At 37.0% G+C, this 18,952-nt stretch overlaps 1 protein-coding gene across 1 annotated transcript in view; it reads right to left on the bottom strand.

The window, feature by feature from the left end:
- The window catches only part of COMMD10 (COMM domain containing 10), a 114,233-nt gene that overhangs the window by 78,792 nt on the left and 16,489 nt on the right, over positions 1 to 18,952 (bottom strand). Inside the window, exon 5 of the mRNA XM_087742073.1 lies at positions 10,183 to 10,293. Coding sequence (XP_087598199.1) covers positions 10,183 to 10,293 — 111 coding nt within the window. The remainder of the gene's footprint in view (positions 1 to 10,182; positions 10,294 to 18,952) is intronic.

Below are 18,952 nucleotides of genomic sequence, written 5' to 3'. Positions count from 1 at the left end.
GTATATTTATTGCCTCAAGCAGGACAGATGTTAGCAATGCAGGAGATGCTCACCTTGTACTCTTTCAAGAATATACATACTACTTCTCTAGGAAGCCAGATTTGGCCATTTCATTAGTTTGCACATTCACGAAAAAATAAGAAAAAGTAACAGAAAAGTATGCCCAGTGATTCTGCAAAGCAGACAGAAAATACAGAACAATCAATTGCTTTTAAATTCAAAAACATGTTATCAACCTGCAAAGCAGCTTGGTTGGAAAGTCATAATCACCTAGAGCATTACTTTTTCTTGACAGTACCTTTTTGTACCAAAACACACAAAACAGTGCATTTAAAGAACTGACATAGGAAAAGCAGAGCACAGGGGAGAGTCACAACGATGGTGAACACAAATGTAAACTGAACGCACATGAAGAAGCAAGGGCTCCTTATGTACTACTCTGAGCAGACCTGGTGAGATGCTTGTCACATAAAACACCTAATTAGTTTGTAACAGTCTCAGTGATACAGAGCTGCTGGCAGGGTATGAACCAACAGGGTAACTGGATATAGTTCTCCTCACCATAACGTTTTCTAGAAGTACATGACAAAAGCAAGGCGCAATCTGCACGGTATATGAATTGGTCTGGCAGCTGCTCCTAGCCACCCTTTCACCCCCAAACAGCCTCTTCTGATATAAGTGTTGACATGGTTAGGAAGAAAAGGTATGCATGTGTGTCAGTTAACAAGAGGCGTGACAGGTTGTGCATAGAGACAATGGAGAGCGGCGAAACAAGACCAGGTGCAGGACGCACAGCCCCAAAGTGGTCCCACAGTGAGTGGTGGAACCTGACCCTGGCAAGGTACAAATGCTCTGACACAGATGAGCTTCTCTCCTTTGGGCTGCACAGTAAAGATACAGTAATAGAATTTGTAATTTCCTAACCCAAATGAAACAGTTTCACATGTGATGTCCTCACTTTTTAATATTATAAAAGAGACACTGTATTCAAATGCTTCAAACAGTTCATTTTTGGTTTCTGTGGCTAGCCCTACTCTTGCAAGGATTACAGAGAAAGTCTGAAAGGAAAATGCTCATATTTTGAAGCAGAATCTCACAATTGTTCAACTTCATACTGACAAGAGTAGTCATGGCACCATCCAGTTAAAGCCCCCGTAAATTTACCAAATCCACCCCTCTGCCCTCAGACACTCAGCAGTGCTTCTTCTGGAAGAAAGGTAAACTGCCCCATTATATAAATCTAAGGGATATGCCAAGTGTCCCAAGTCCTGTGCAGATACTTGGACTGGAAGCTTCTACACTCACTCAACCAGTATCTCTCCCCCTTCCAGTGCAGAAGATGGAGTTACGACCGCTGTGGACAAGACGCCGAAGGGAAAGCAGGCAGCTGTTCCCAGGGCAGCTCCCTGGCTCGCTCCCTGCCAGGATCGGAACCTCGCTGTTACCTCTCTAACAGGTCAGCGTACGCTTCAGCAGCAGGAGACGGCTCACCCGAAGCTCCCCGCTCCAGCAGTGTGCTGCTGACCCTCAAGCTGACGCTGATGTTCCTCCATGCAAACATACTAGCTACTCAAATGCAGCTCGCCGTGCCCGTTCCAGAGTACATACTCTGATACGTGAGTTGAAAGGTTTGTTGGAGAGGACAAAACAAATTAGAAATTATTTTTTTAAAAAATTCGAGATTGGACATGCAAGAACGTTAAGGAACAATTAAAGTTAACTTTGCTAAATATTCCCAGATTTCAGAAGTTATTTAAATATTGTGAATTATCTATGAGATTTTTAATCCATTTGACCCAACTTCCTTTTTGCACTTCAGAAACTTAAAAGGCAAAAATCATACTTGTTAAATGTAATTTATTTTCGGCTCTTCTGTCTATTAAGACAGACATCTTCCAGAATCTTAGGGCGGTCAAACAGATTTTAAAAGCATGTAATTATACTCAGGCTTGCAATGCAATGCTTACAAATATGCAATGTAGTTCTATAATTTTAAATATCAATTCCAGCCTGTACAAGGCAGGTATTATACAAAAATTTAGTGTTAGGACTGCCTTAGAAATGTCCATGATGTTGAAGCTCGCCTTATTTTGTCAGAACACACAACACAACTATATTTTCAAGGAAAAACAATTAATATTCAGCCTAAATAGGCAAAAGAAAAAACTTTACAAATATAAGAATGGAATAACTAAGTCTACTGCAACTGAAGATCAAGCAAGTGATTTGATACTGTAGGGAGAAAAAAAAAACAAAACTAGAGACTGATTGAAATGACCCATTTGACGTGCATAAATGTATAACACAGCAAAATTTATTTAGGGAACATGACACTCAGCAAGAAAACAAATACCCCAAATATTATGGTACTTCTAAAAATGTTCATTTACATAATGTTCTCATCAAATTTGCCTATAAAAACCTGCCCTACAGCAATAATTAAGCAAAATGAATTGAAAATACTACATTTCACAAATCAGAAATTTGCTACAGTGGACTTCTAGTCTACAAGATTTTTTATGAAGATAACAAAGACTTATCACAGCAGAAGAGCAAGATCAGAGTGTCTGACTTGGGTTAAAATATGTCAGCCTGCAGCTAGGCTTTTCAGAAGTTCCACAGAGAATCAACATAAATAAGACACTCACAGGCTGAATGACTACTCCATGCCTCTTACACCTTCCTGCTTCCCTTCCTCTTAGAATACCTTTCATATAATTTAAACAGCAACATAATATTTAAGTTTCCAAGCTAATCCATCCACTTAACTTTCAAAGGTGAAAAATACACAACTTGGGACAAAATAATCAAGTACCTCTTAAAAAAGAAGTTTATTGTCATTATTTATTCTATAAGAAAAATGGAATAAAAAGTTATACAAATTACTGAAGAACTGCTTAGGGTGGACAGTAAGAACCCATTTCATTGGCATTTATATTAGATTGTTTTTCTGTTTCTTCACAGAACTTTGTTTCTTCCGCTTACAACACAAGAGTTCCATTTCTATCCATGCCCATCACAGAGCCTGCTGAGCAGTGTTTCACTACACAGCGCTGTTTAACACAGTAATGGAAGGCAGAAAGTTTCCTCTGTTTTCTGCCCATCCTGCCACAGCTGCAGCAGCAGAATGCAGTGGTGAGAAAAGAAATTTTAACCAACTACAGTAAGCCTGAAAAAAACAGGAAATTACGTAGAGAAAAGCTGGAGCACTGCAGTCAGTCTAGGCAGGTGTGGACATCATACTCTCTTCTACAAGGTTGCTGTTTAATCACCTTTTTTTTCTTTTTTTTTTTTTCCCCCCCCAGAAATAGGCTGTGTAAGACAAAGCTTTCTTTGAATATTCCACACTGTTTTTTCTGGATACCCCAAGCAAAGTCATTAACCCACCTCTTTTTGGAGCGTCTCCAAAAAATGCATTTCTATGGTGCCGCTAAAAAAGTTAGAGGCATTTATAGGCAAGTTCACAACTTCCATTAAAACCTTCTGTACATATTTAGATCTTACTTTTAACTCTCTCTTTTTTATATTTTGCTTCTCTCTGACTGAAGATCTCCTCATATTCAGAGAGTGCCTCCAACACAGTACTCATTACCAGAAGACAAGGCATTAAGAAGAGTTCACCTCTTCCAGCAAAGCACAGACTGCTCCCAAGCTACAGCTACAGTAATGAGGACCAAGGCAACCGCTTCTGGAGTGTCAGTATAAATGAAAAACAGGCAGTAATCATGACTGTAGAAGACAATCCTACGTCTTCCAACAGGCTCTGAAGATATCCCTTACATGGGAACCAGCTACAGAAAAACAGAACTGTTGGCTCTTAAAGATGTGAAGTATTTTAAAGCAGAAGTCTACCGACAAAAAGCACATTCCTTTTAAAAGGAATAAGGTCTCTCATAACTTTTCTCATTTAGAACCCCTCAAAGGAAAAATACAGAATTAACAGATAACAGAACTTTCCACAAGCAAGTTCCTCCAAGTTGCAACTGCTGAGCAGTAACAAATTCACCATTTTACAGATGGAAGAATCAAAAAGCTGAAGATGGAAAACTGAGAAGCTTTTCCAGTGGTACTCAGAAAACGTGCAGACACATGTTTATAGGTAGTTCTGCACAGCTTCCCCAATACCAAGACTTTCATATATGAAAAGTTAATCTCCCACTTTAAAAAAAAAACATATTCCACCTCTTCTTTGCTTGCTAGTAACTGTCAAATAATGCAAGGGACAACCACTCCCACCTGATTTAAATCCCATAAAACGCTATTCACTTTATATACTTATATCTAAAGGTCTTATGACCCTCTGAATTTTATACCTTTTAACATTCAGAGGAAATTTTGATTTTTATGTATCTATACATACAAGAATTATCTGTTTTTAAACATCCATGTTAGAAACCTGCTGACTTGGAGATTACACATTGTCTTCCTCTGCCCTCACCTCCAGTTCTTAAGGGCAGCAGTCAACTTGCTGTAACACAGGATTCACGCAGAAGAGCTATGTTGGTAAGACCGAGCCTTGCTGCTAGACAGAGTTCAACTTTTACGTTCATCTCTCCCTAATCTCACCCATTTCTTACACTACCTTATCTCTCTACCTTAGAGCCAGGAAGAAACAGACATGGGAGAGACTCCAGTTTTCAACACGTTTGTGAAGGGACCACAGAGCTTATTGCCTAAGTAAAAGCACAGGGATCAGTACTGCCAGGAACTACTGCAAAAGAGTAGCAAAAGTACTGAAAAAATAGGGTTATTTTCCACTGCTACACACAAATGAAGACAATGGTTCATTTGCTAAAACACTGCACAGTTTCTGAGAATATGAGGCAAGAAAGTACACAGATGCCTGAGAATTTGCAATGAGTCCCATGAATGTTTTTTCTTCATCTGAAAAGACTGAAGGATCAAACCTACAAAACCAGTTTGAGGCAAAGAGGAAGCAAATTTTGTAAGTAAAAAGGTGGCATGCACAACTGCATTACATGAGAAAAACCTCACCAGATCTTTGCGTTTTTCAAATGCCCTTAAGGCCTTAAAGTTTAACTCTGCACGGCATTGAAATGGGTCACCAAGTTAAGTTTAAACTTTTAAGTATTTCAGCTACTTTTCTGCTGCTTGTTTGGACTGACAATGGTAAAGTTACACATTACAGACAATTCAATTTATTCCTGTACTAACTATAGGCTGAGGTTGCCCAAGGCTGCAACCACCTGTACACGGTCAACTGGGATCATTTTCTTCTTTCATTCCATGACACAAAGACACATGGACAAAATCGTTAGGAGTGTTTTAGTGGGAACAGAGCATGTGCAGAGGCTGTAGCCAGTTACTGCGTTTGTAAATTCATGTGTTATAGATTGTATTTATAAATTGTGTATAAAGCCAGGTGAAACATAAGAATACTGTACAGAGATCCCTGTAAAAAGATCCTTACTATAAGCTGGGTAATTAAATCATGTAAGATCACAAATGAAGCCAGATAATTAACTATATCCTGCAGTACAACTGCCAGAGGTGACTGCATACTCCTGGAGTCATACCATCTGGTAAATGGTTTCCAAGTAAAATGTCAAACTACTCACAACTAACAGGACATGGGTTACTCTGCCGTCGATTTCTACACTGGTAAGAAAACAAAAGTCCTCTCAGCATCTTGAAAATTCTGGACTGCAGCTTCATTTTTTCCCCTAATTAAATGGATTTAATCAGAGATCATAGATATGATAGATCAAAAACAGTCTAATGCAAGAATTGCTTTGCATTGCAAGTCCAGAATTTCTGGCTCTCATGGTTGAGCAATGAAATTTCTGACAGCTTTCTGTAGCAATGTGACAGCCTGGAAGCAAATTATAAATTTCAGCCTCATTCTTCTGAGCTGTTCCACATGCTCAAGATTATACAGTCATTCTTACTACAGCTCCTACAAATATGAGGACTTTTCTCAATATTCTGAAACCTTCTCTTAGGGAAGTTTCCGTTTTCTTATCAGCAGCAGTATTTATTAGATTTTAGTTCTCAGAACAAAATTGGTTTCATGGTGTACCTTGCCAAAACCAGCAACCTTGCTTGTATACAGATGTTCAGAAAGACCTTGAACCAGGCCTGTGCTATCTGAGGCTACCCAGGTCTCCAGTTACCTCCTCTAAATAGAAAAGAAAAAATCTTTTCTCTCAATCTCATCCTTAAACATTTTTGCATTCATCCAAGGCCTGTCCTTCGTACTTTTTGCAACTGCTAGCTTAACTGCAAATAGCTTAAAAGAATTCCATTGTTATATTCCCCTTTTAAAGCATCTAGAAGTTAGGGGAAATGAATTAAAAGGAAATAAAATTAAATTCCTGTAGTAACATTTTAATATTATCTGTCTTTTGTCAAAAGTATTACATTAGCAGGTTTAACAAACCAGCACATTTATCAGTTATTTTTTGTCTTGCATTGGCAGACAAAAATCCTGTAACAAAATTCTTAAAATACATGTGTAAAGAAGGAACAAAATAAACAAAGTATTGAATTCTCACAAGGAATCTATACATAGCATTAAGAATAAAATCGTAGATGAAATAAAGGGAAGGAAAACCAAGAAAAGAGCAAAGCTTTCCATAGGACAAATTGTAATTAGATAACTGAATCTAATGAAATCTGTGGAATGGATTTACAGAAAAAAATTGGATAACTATCGAGAGACAACACTGGGCCAGAATAGTTTATTTATCCTAACAATTTTCAACCATAAATGTTAACTACAGATCATGTGTAAAAACACACAATAATAAACACCTTACATAGTAATGCACCTTACTGGATCTTCCTAGGGAAGAGGCATAGCAGAAACTCTTTAAGAACACACTCTTACTTCTCATATTCCTCTGTGGAGATATTCAGCACCAATGACGTGACATTTCTGAAGCCCTCAGACCTTTTCTACAGCCTTTACTACAATTTTTTTGTTTTATATGGCTCCTATGGTTATACAAAATGACCACAGCTGTTCAGAAAGGTCTGGATGAGATGGCCTAAGGAATTAATGCTATTAAGAGTGCGAAATAATGTGCAAGTGTGTGCCTATGTGGACAATTATTAAATAAATTACTGAAGGAAACAGATATTAAATAAACACAGCACTTTTTGGGATCAGTCTTTGTTTGCAAATCAAAATCATAATTAGCAGCACAGATTATCAGGATTGTTAATTTGTGCTCCCTCTACTGGTTAATTGACCCTACAGCCATAAAAATAATAATAGTCTGCAAAAAATCCCCAGATTGTTGTGTTGCAACTCAACAGCCCAAAAAATCTGAAACCTAATTATATTATTAAATAAAACCCTTATACACAGCCAGTATCTTACACATCAGTTCTAAATGTCACCTTAGCTCATTAAAATGTCAAAATGGAAGCAAAAGAATCTTGCAGTTCAAAAAGATGTTTCCTATCATATCAGTTTGTTTTCTGTGCCTAGTTCATAGAAATTCCACTTCCCTCAGATATAGAAATGCAATTAAACATTTCAAATTCTGAATCATTCTAAGAAGCCACTGTTAATTGGATTTTTAATTGAAAGCTCCTTTTTTCTTCTCCTCATACAAAACACCATCAGCAACCGAGCTACAAAGCAGCCTAGATCACAGGACAACTGGGGCTGGAAGGCAGGGTTTGACAGCCTACCTGATCCACCTCCCTGCTCACAGTAAGGCTAAATCCACGCTTTAGTCAGGATGCTCAGGGACTTGTCCCATTGACTCCTGAGTATCTCCAAGGCTGCCAACTCTGCAACCTCTCCAGGTAACTCATTCCCGTATTTAATCACCCCGTGGTGAAAAACTCTTCATGGCATATGCAAAATATTTGTGAGATCCAGATCAAGCATAATTCAAAGTCCGAGTATAAGCAAACAGCAAATTTGTAACAAAACCCAGGAAAAAAAACAGTTTACCAAAAGTCATGTAATCTGGCCACAATTACAACTAGTCACAAGCAGCACATTCCCTTGGCAATGCAAATGTCACTAGCAGCTTGAATCACCTGAAAGAACCAAAGACCACCTTACTTTTGAATTTCGATGGTATAATACCCATGGGACTCTGCATTTCATCTGAAGCTGACAAAATATACTCTATAAATATTTATATCGCATATAGCAGATCCTCTGACTCTTTTTATTTCATGAAGCACAAATTACATTCATATATCCATGGGTTTCCTGATTACCTCTCCTGGTATAGAGATAAGTTAAATACTAATTTTAAATGTCAGCTTCTGACAAAGAACTATTTAAATGATCTTTAAGTGGAGTGAGTTGTAGTAAACATTATTGTATTAGTACAATTACTTTTAGTTAGCAAAAGGGGAAATAATGGCCAATTTAATTTACCTTGCTCAGTATGTGTTTTTTTTTATTAATAGCCTTTAGTTTTGTGGATGAGCAAGACAAACTTCTATTGTTATATACAGATTAGAAATGTAAACACTTAACACTTCCCACAATGACTGACTCCAGAATTGTTTCCAAGTATTATCTCGAAAAAGTAAAGAGCCGGCGTGACAAAGAGCACTACTGCCCCCTAATGAACCACCCACAAAAGCTCCTCTGTAACAGCGTTTCACGTCTTTCCTGAAAAAAATCAAGTTATTATATCCATGAATTATTAAAAAAAAAGAAATTAAAAAGTTTCGTGAGAAATGAAGACAATCATTAAGAACATATACACTACATTCATGTCAAATTTCTGCACAAAAGGCACACACATAAGTTTAGGGAGGAAAAAAAAGTATCTAGTATCAAGGATTTTCAGGTAACTTAATACTTTAGCACATCATGAAGATGCAAAATACAGCACATAAATTATGTTCCAACACTTCTGTCAGTATATAAGCAGATATTAGCCAATAAAACTGTAGTTATCTTCACACCAACCCAGATTTTTAAATTTTAGTGTCTGTAGTGTGAGAGCATCAGTATGTTTTTCTTGTTACACTGTTCTATCTAAATGCCAGTCACAAGTCTATTCTAAGCTTGTAATTATTACAAAATAATTCTGATCTTGGTATCTAATTATACCCACAAAAAGAAAGAGAGAGGAAACAACAAAAAAAAATCCACTTGCTGAATTCTGTTTGTAAAGGAAACAGATGAACTTTCTGTGTCATGTGAAAGTGACATTTTTTCCTCTTTTTTTTTTTTTAAATTGTTTTGCCACAGAATTGAAGCTGTATGCAGTGCTGCCCAATGCAGCTTGGACATAAAATTTTGTCTGGTTCCTGTATTTGCTTTCATTCAAAAATGAAAACAAAATAAAACAAAAATGAGCTGCTGAAAAAAATACAACTGCTGCAAGTTCTGGTGAGAAGCACAAACATAAGCCGTGTAGTCTCTTTTATTCTACCATAAATCAGAAATTCCACTCACTTAGTAAAATTACTGTGATTTAAATGCAATGTTAAAGCAGAACTGAGCTCTGATTTTTCCCCTCAAATCTTTTATACTGACTTTTTAACAGATAAACATTCTGACAGACACCACAGAAGTAAAGACTCCAATTTCGGTTAGGAAGATAAGGTTAAAAGCAATTCATGTGTTTGATTTAAAACATGCTAGCTAACAAAATATACAGATTTTATTAATAAAAACATGTGAATAAAAAATTACGTTCATTAGTGGTTTTGGCACTGAAACACCACCAGTCACTAAAATCCTTGAACTTAAGACTTTACCTTAAAACCTCCGAATATTGGCTTTCTGTGGCCTCGCATACTATGTCACCACTCACATAAATACATCATTAGCACAGAATGGTTGCAAGTGATGAGCAATATCTTACATAACTACACACATGGTAGAAGGCTAAAAGCTACTACGCATTAAAAGTATAAGAACTACCAATCACATGCTATGTGATAAAAATAAATTATCTACAAAGATATTTTAGAGACCTAAAATAACCATATTCCATATTTCTCTATGATACAGCCCAAAGAGCTGGTAACACAGCTCTCAGTCTACCTAATATGTATGCTATTACATGAGTACTTCACAATTCCAAGTGCTTACTATAATTTTATGAAATATAAAAATGAAAAGACTGGCGAGACTAACAACAATCAAGACTTCCAACAGATGCCTCAGAACTCTGAACATAAAGCCATCACCACAACTCATCCCAACCCTGCCAGGAATGTATTTCTTACCTTTGAATCTTCATTGCTCACTCCCAGCTCTAGCACAGCTCGAGGAGACTTCAGCTTTGCTTGCATGGACTCTGCCATTCGAAGATTAAGCTGCCATCCAATTGTTTCAAGCTATAAAACACAAATTTAGATTTGTGTTTTTAGATGGTACAGAAGCACTCAGGTCACCTTCCAATATTGTGAATGGTCTGTGTCAGTGAACAAGATGTCAGGCTCTACAAATTTTAAGCATTTTTATACAATGCACATTCTGCAAATTCTCCTGGACTCCAAGACAGATTTGCTTCTCTCTCTTGCCAAATGTATCAGTTCAAACTGCCTGTGACCACCCAAAATAAAGCAACTTCATATGCCTCGGATCTGCTGGAACCAATCCATAAAACACAACTAAGGATCCAAAACAAGGAAGTTTCCCCCTGCTTGTGGAAGTTTATCAGCAAAGTTTCAGATGCAATTCTATTATTTTTCTTTTAGGAAAAAAGAAAAAATTACCAATAAATGGTAAACCACCTAAAAATGGTAATTTGTTAATCAGCAGATCTACTCATGTGTGTTCTACCATATAGAGATGTTAATGACAAAAATAATTCTGTGCTGCTTTTTAAATTGTTACTGAGAAGCCAAAAACCAGTTAAGCATGTGAGCAACAGAATTTTTAATAGAAAGCTACACAAAAATACATTTCAAATTGCTTTTTAATCATTAACCTAAAATGATATTCAAACATTATCAAGCTACACCTCACGCATAAATGAAGAATGAGAACCGAACTACAAGTCTTTCACAAAATAACCTACCTGGCCTTCTTGCATAAAGAAAAGTAGAAATACAAAGTCTTACCATCTGGCAAGTTAATTTGCATACAAGTTCTTTTTAATCTAGTGTCTCCCCTCTGCCAGTAAATATTGTGGCTGACTTGGTAAAAGTGAAAGCATGCCACATCTCGGTTAATCTCTTACCAGTCCAACAATTCAGCTAAAACCATCAACAGTGCAAAGCCACCCCAGAAACAGTGCGCTGTGAACAGCAGAGAAGCCAATACATGCCCTGTCTCCTACAGTGACAGTAATCTCTAGGTGAAAGATAGGAGAGAAAGTGAGTGGCAGAAACATCTTCCACGGGCACAGCTCAGACAGAACTTCCAAAATTTATTGCAGCTATACCATTTACATTTACACATTCATGTATGTTATACAGCATTTCTTTGTACATTGCATCGATACTATACCAATTATGTAACAAACAATGAAAGCCATATGACTAAGCTTGCCGAACAGAAAATTACGTATCGTGACCTATTAACCACCACTGCCCATCCAAGGTGGTTAGGGAGTTTAGCCAAGGCCAAAGAAAGTTAACGGAATGACACAGACAGTCTCAGACTGCCTTTGTGTACAGCTGTAGGAACAAGACAGTAGGAAAGACTTCAGCAGGTCCGCCTGCAGTCTGTCAGCTGCTCTGCAATAAATGCCCCTATGCAGGCTTCATTCTGTGGTAAAAATAAGGAAGTTTGCACAGTGATCGAATCGATGAAAGCATGCATACAACACAAACGGACACAAGGAAAACGCTGTAAATCTGGTCTAGCTCATTTTGTGGTAGGCGTAGCTTTAGTAACAGTATGCCCACAGCCTACGAAGTAGGGATGCTTTAAAAGACAAGTTTTAGAAATTCTAAAAGCAGATTAATTTTTAATCATAATCCTCTGTTTTGATTTCCTCTAACGTGATTACATCTTGGTTGATGAAAATAATAGGGCATTGCCCATCCCACCCAAAAGTACAGCACAATCCAAAGTGGATTCTGTGGATGTGCTAAAGTGAATCACACTAATGGACAAGTTTGCTAAGTCCCTGTGCTGGCCAGTATCTGGTATCTTCCAGCAAATTACACCAGAATGACATAGCTGGAAAACTTTTTTCTCTCCACAAACTTCAATAAAATTAAGTAAAGAAATTGCCTCTGGTTCTCTCAGGAGCATAAAGATCTTAGCATCATGCCTTACTCTAGGTTTTAGATCAAGAAAGAAGTTTAGTTCAATTAAAAAACCCTATCAAATTGATAATGGTCAACTGAGAAGGACCCAAATGCTGACTTATGGGCTAGTCGTGGGAGCAGCCCGAAGCAGGCAACAGGGAACAATACCACCTATTTTGATAAAACACCTAATCAGTAAGGTCAAACACGGAGGCAACGAGCAAGCTCTGGAATGCAATGGCTCTTCATACTGCAGTCACTAACGTTCAAGCTCTGCTTTCCTCAATTTAGAAAGGACTTTCTATCAGTTACTTAAGCAGTTTATTATAGTAGTATGGAAACCAAGCCTTACACAGGCTAGCAGCTTATCCAGGATTATAAAACTATGCCACTAGAGACAAGAACAATATCCTAGGAAGCCTGACTTTAAGACTTTTCTAAAGCTGTTACACAGTGTACTGTATGTAGCATGAAAAACAAACCATCAAAAGTAAAGAAATTCAAATTCATGTCTTCTGTTTCACCTTTAATACACATCTATCCAGTAATATTGTAGAGGGCTCAGAACAAACACAATGTATGTGGCAGCACAGTGGCCTGAGTTTATAGCTGAACAGCAGCCATAACTCTTTTTTTATACTGCTTTACCTTAAAATTACTTTGTTTTCCTGTACAACTCACATGTCTTTTCTGTTTTAAATATAGTTGTCTGAGAACAAGTTTTGATTAACAAATAGCACGCTGCCTAAGACTTCAAAATGGTCTGACCATTTATTTTCTTGAAAGAAAAATGTAACATGTATTTGGCTATGGTCGCATTTACTTAGGAGACATACAACATCCTGAAGTATCAATTAACCTTTTGAGAGTGGTGACACGTTTCTGCATGGCATTTGTGTCAAGGCACAGCATTCAGTAGCCATGAAGTGGTACACATTTTAGGGCCAATTTTGTTTAAAATGAAAGTACTACAAAATTCTTTTCACTTCTGATATAAAACTTATTATAGAAAACAAAACATTGGGAGAGACTATATGGTGCCAGAATCTGCAATATGTTACCTGAAAAGCATTTACTGGGTAGGGGAGGAAGTATTTCTCTATAACCAGCATGAAAACAAAGGCATGATTTTAGTTACTGTAGACCTTTAGCTTCTTTTTACAATTTCTTACCAGCACTTCAGAAATGTGCAAGCTACCTTGTCACTGCAACAATAAACACCATTGAAAATGTACTATTTAGTGCTGTAAGTTCTCACTGGTATCTCTGGCACTTATTTAACCTCAGGGTTATGTTTATAAAACAAAAAACAGGTGCAAGCTGGAAAACAAGGAAAGGAAAAAACATAGATACTAAATAAAACCAATAGTAAGCAGGTACAAAAAATGCTTCAGATCTGCTCCATGAACCCTATGGCAAATGTTTCAGGGCAACAAAGACATGAGGAAGCTTTCGACAGCCCCTGTAATCCCAGTTTCCATGCCCATTTTGTTCCACTAGGGCTTCTGAAGAAGATACCCTGACAGCCAGGGCTAACAGGCATGGAAGAACCTGTGCACTTCTCCCTTCCAGCGCTCACGCAATACTAGCTATAGAAAAGATAGGGTGTTACACCTGCTAAACCAGCTCTGTACCCCCTACAAATGTAGTGCTTCTCAGTGGCCATCCACACCCATCCCAGGGCCAGATCCACACTAGAGAGCTGCCAGTTCCCCTAATATGAGAGGACCTGACCGTTCATCTGTTGATTACAAATACCTTTACAGGTACATAAATACAAAATCTCTGATCTGTCTCTGATGATGTCTATGATATCCCCAGTCATTTTCCTCCAGTGTAAAACATGGGAGCTTCCAACTCATGCCCGCTGTCCTGTCCACACTAAATAGTAGAGCATAGTATTTTACATATTAGGACAAGATCATCAGCAACATAACATAACTGTAGTAAAATGTTTGGGTGAAAGTTACCCTCTGCAAACAGCCCATGTGCACTAAATGTCAAGTCAGCTTTCACAGCTTATCTGATATGAACTTGAAGCACTATCTCCAACCAAATAAAGTATTTCATATAGCCAAAAGTAACATCCACAGAATCCACCATTTCCCTCATCACTTACCGCCCATTATGTTTTTACATACTATTGTCTCTTTCTCACATGCTTTCACCACAGTACCTTACTTTCACTTTTGACTGCCCATAAACATTACTGCAAATTAAACCAGAACTGAGAAGAAATTCAAGAAATCAGATAAACACGACAAGTTTCTATATTAGTTGTCAAAAAATCAAAATACTTCTCCTTTCTCAACTACATAAAGATATTTATCTTATAGTCTTTAATGAGAAATCAAATAAACGTTCTCTGATGAAGAAATTCAGGTTAAAAATGTCAACGAGAAAACAATCATCTGAGCTATACAAGAACCAGTCTATCAGAAATGAAGGACTTCGACTTTCAGAGTGAAGACAGACTGGATGTCCAGAACAGACATGTTGTAGGGCTCCAACCAGAAGGACCAAGAACAGAGCCAAAGTGACTGAGAAACTCACACTGAAAAAAACATTGGGAAGGACCTTAATTTGAGAAAAGAAAATAAGTGGGAATATTATGAAAAAAGGGAAAACTAAAAGTGGAAACAGAATTTCAGAAAATACATAAGCACCTAAAATGTCTTTCCCCTAATACTTCCAACTTCAGCCATTCCAAACTTCTGGAGCAGGGTTCAGTATTTTTAAGGGAGGAAAGGGAAAAAGGGGTTTAAATGCTCAGTCAGTACTGGAGCAGGGAAAGGGGATATTTTTTTTGTTTTGGACTTGAGTGATATACTGAGATCACATCTCCTGTCTGTCTCTACACCCATGAAGACTGGAAGCTTGTTTTAATTTTAAATGGAAAACTGGAATTTTCATATAAATTACCCACTTCTAGAAGGTGAAGCTTTCAGAAGGCCAACTAATACCATAACCAGTATTACAGAAAATAGAAAATCTATAATTTTTCTATAGAAAATCAGTATTACTGCCCTCAGAACTCACTAATGGGGCACAAACAGCTTTCTTCTTACCACAATGCAAGCAGGATGCCATAATATCACGCAAAACACTATTTCTCCTCCATGAGTAATCCATGATGTGGCATCTATCGTCCCTTAGAAAGTACTGTAAGCATTAACCTTGGAGGAAGCTGGAGTAACAATGAGTAAACAAAGCACTGAACCTGCAAGAATTACAGTATGGAAATATTGACTGAACATATAAAATCAACACAACTCAGGTTTTTATAACCTCCAGACATTTAGACAGTTATGAAATAGCCGATCACTTTACAGCTCAAATTTAACATATTATGAACATCTTATTATTTCATTCAGATTCTTGCACTCCATTCTCTTGGCAAGACTTGATGCTTTCAGAACCTAAAACAGAATAAAACCCTAGATACCTAGAAACCCTAAATAGAATAACATATTATGTACTTCACTTCTGTGTAATACTAAAACATACAATGATAGTCTTCAGTTAATGACAGAATAATTATATTATATTCAGAACACATATATGATTCAGAATATGTGGGCAAGTGCAATTCATCAGCATTAGAGGCTAAATATGATTTAACAAGCTACTATAGATAAACTGGCTACAGGAAAGATTATGAAGATCCTGGCATATCCATTATTAGCCTCTCAGACAAGCACATGACTATGCATTTCTACAGAGAGAGAGAGGAATGCTGATTAGCATTTAGCAAAGAGCAAGAAAAAGAATTCTCAAAATTAGAGTTTCATCTTAAAGTCTAAAAAGTGAGAAAAACAAGCTTCTGGGCTGAACACTTGTTAACAAGTCTGATGGGCAGAGAGTGCAGAAGCAATTCAAAATTAGTAACGGTGTTCTGTAGTTCTATGTTTATGGGGAAAAAAAAGCTTATGAAAGCCGTGGATGGGAGAGGAACACATAGCATAAGCAAACTAGCATATGCAATTTGTGAAGTCTACTATTACTATTACAACAAATGTTTTCAGTATTGCCAAAAGGTAATTGGTACAAAAAAGTGGTAACATTACCACTACATTTGGTAATGTCTGAAAACCAACTATATAATAATACAATTTTTCAATTGTATTATTTCAATTGGGTATTTCTCCAATTGTCAATGGGTTATGGTTTAGTTTGTCTGCTTGGACTTATTTTTAAAAGCAACAAAACCCCCCAACAACGCATGCCTTTTTAGAGAGCAAAAGGTTTTCATTACCCTGAAGTTGCTAAGGGGCTGTTGAAGCTTTCCAACAGGTGCAATGAGAATTTTAAAGCAAAATGAGCTTGTGGCCCACAAAAGCCAGTAAGAGTAACCTTTAGAATAACTAGGTCACATGTTGTGAATATTAAGAATGTGTACTAAGGAAATTACGGTATGATACTAAATCTTATTCTTCTAGTTCATAATGCACATATCAGTTCAGTCGAATTGGCCTCTAGTGACATTACTAACTTGAGCACAGCTGAAAATAAATCTTAACATACCTTCTAAAAATTCAAATCTTGGCACAAAACTGAGTACTTCTAATAGTACTACCTCTTGTAGTATTGGTGGTGCTGAAGGACTTGATTAATACAGACATGCCTGTTCTTTGTTGCTGGCAGCTTCCTATAGCACAGAATGATGGTTTAGACTTGCATAGCTGTGAACTAAGATCCAAGTCTCCTGATTTTGAGTCAATACTCAAAGAGCCACTTCAGGGTAGTTTAGGTGCATCTGTAGTTACTTTCCTTCACATGCAGTCAGATTAATTTGAGGACAGGCTGAAGCAGTGTAATTGACTTCATTTTTGTGAGGTTCTTAAAAACTGCTAATAGAAATAGAATGTCAAAAAGAACTTCTTACTGACTCGTTCTTTACAGGTACCACAGAAAATAGTCTTCTGTTTAGGCAGAAGCCTAACAAACTATTTCAGATAAAGTAGGATGGTTACAGTAATACAGAAATTAGTTTCACGCTCCACTGGTATATAGGCCCACCCATTTGATTTTAAAATATTTTAATTCATACTTTGAGAGGCCATTCAGTTCAAAATGACCTGGTATTTGTGATAACTTAAATGTTACTGCATGTGAGATTGTGTCTTTCATATCCTGAGGAAAAAAATCTACATGCTTGTTTCTATAAAACTTTTTCTATAAAAAAACAAAATAATCTGCAAGTGTAACAGCACTATTTTTCAGAGTTACACTCTCCTCATCTATTTCTACCAAACACAGTATATCTGTAAGAGCACTGTATCCATTTACACACAGCAGCTACTCTTGGAAGTAAGTTCAGCTTCACTACATCAATGCTGGAGTGCTCACTTAGTTAAAAGGCTACTTGAATTCACAGTCTAAAGTAAATACTGATAACTTAAGATTCCAAAGTCTAAACTTCTACTATTATAGCGGTAACAGTGAGTAACTAACATTATAGGAAAGTGCATAATAGGGGGACAAAAACCCAGCTTTCAGTCCATTCTTAAGGAAGCGGATTTGTGATAGCTGGAGAAATAAGGTTCAAGAACTACCCTCGAATAGCACCAGTGTGAGCGAAAACTATTAGATACTTTAAAGATGGAGCCTGACAAATTCAGAAATTGCACTATATGATGTGGCTGCTTGCAGTAACAGGGAAAATTAACAACCCAATGTCTCTGCCCATATGTACCTTAGAAAGGAAGGTATCCTGCCCCCAAAGGCAACAATTACAGAAACAGAAAAATTAAATCCTGTTTTAACAAATGGAATCAGAATTTTGTTTTTTTAACTCGGATACTAACTCACTCATTTCAGCTATTTTTCCCTCTAATTTGAGAGGAATAGGCCAACTTTAAAGATGAAAATATTTCCTGAAACAATCTGAAAGAGCTGTTTATGTAACTTAAGACATCCATAGTATTAGTCTCATTGAAGCTGTTACCAACAGTGAAGTGAGAGATAATGGAATATGAAAGACATCTTCAGCAAATCTTTTTCTCACATTATTATAATAGTATATATCACACTGACACAAAACACGGAAGAATGTTTTCCAACTAAGAAAATATTTTGAGGAAATAAATAATCAATAACATAAGAATTTTTCTGGTACAGTTCTTTCACTTACAATACACTATTTCAGTTGTTCTAACCAAATAATGTAGAGGAAAATGAGTATGGCTATTCTTTCACTCAGTTTAATTCTTGAAAGAGTAACTCCTGTAGTTCCTCCTTGACGACCAAGTACTCCTCATTTCATTGTAGAAAAAGAAAACCTGAATACTCACATTTTAAAGTTTGGGGGTCCCCTCTCCGCATCTCTCATCAAATTAGACAAAATATACTAAGTTCTACTTATATAAATTAATACCTTTCATTTAAAGAAAGTACTGAATCTCACATATATCGTTTTAATAAATTAACTATCAGGTTTGTATGGATGGGAGAGGACTAAAGGTGTATTATATGTTAAGAAAAGCATTGGTCTACAACGCACTACTCTAACTTCAGACCTGTGTAATCACAGCAACATAAAACTAGAGCAAACTGTTAAGTCTGCTCTCTAAAATTTACAGCCTAGAGATGCCAATTCCACTCTCCATCAGCACATTTAGCATTGCAGAATTAAAACTCCAGATTAGATAGGAAAATATCAGTCTTGCCTGCTGGGATGATGAAAATAACTTAGGTAAGAGGCCAAGAGAAGGATGACAAAAACATGTCTGACTGTGAACTCCTTCAAAAACTCTCCCCGTCTGCTTAAGAAAAGAAAGTCAGTGCAGAGGAG

This window comes from Nipponia nippon, unplaced genomic scaffold (assembly GCF_047370975.1).
Source record: "Nipponia nippon isolate SJK-2023a ecotype South Korea unplaced genomic scaffold, ASM4737097v1 scaffold_8, whole genome shotgun sequence".
NCBI classification, from domain to species: Eukaryota; Metazoa; Chordata; class Aves; order Pelecaniformes; family Threskiornithidae; genus Nipponia; species Nipponia nippon.
The sequence above is the reverse complement of the archived record's forward strand: the minus strand, read 5'-3'. Positions and strand labels throughout refer to the sequence as shown.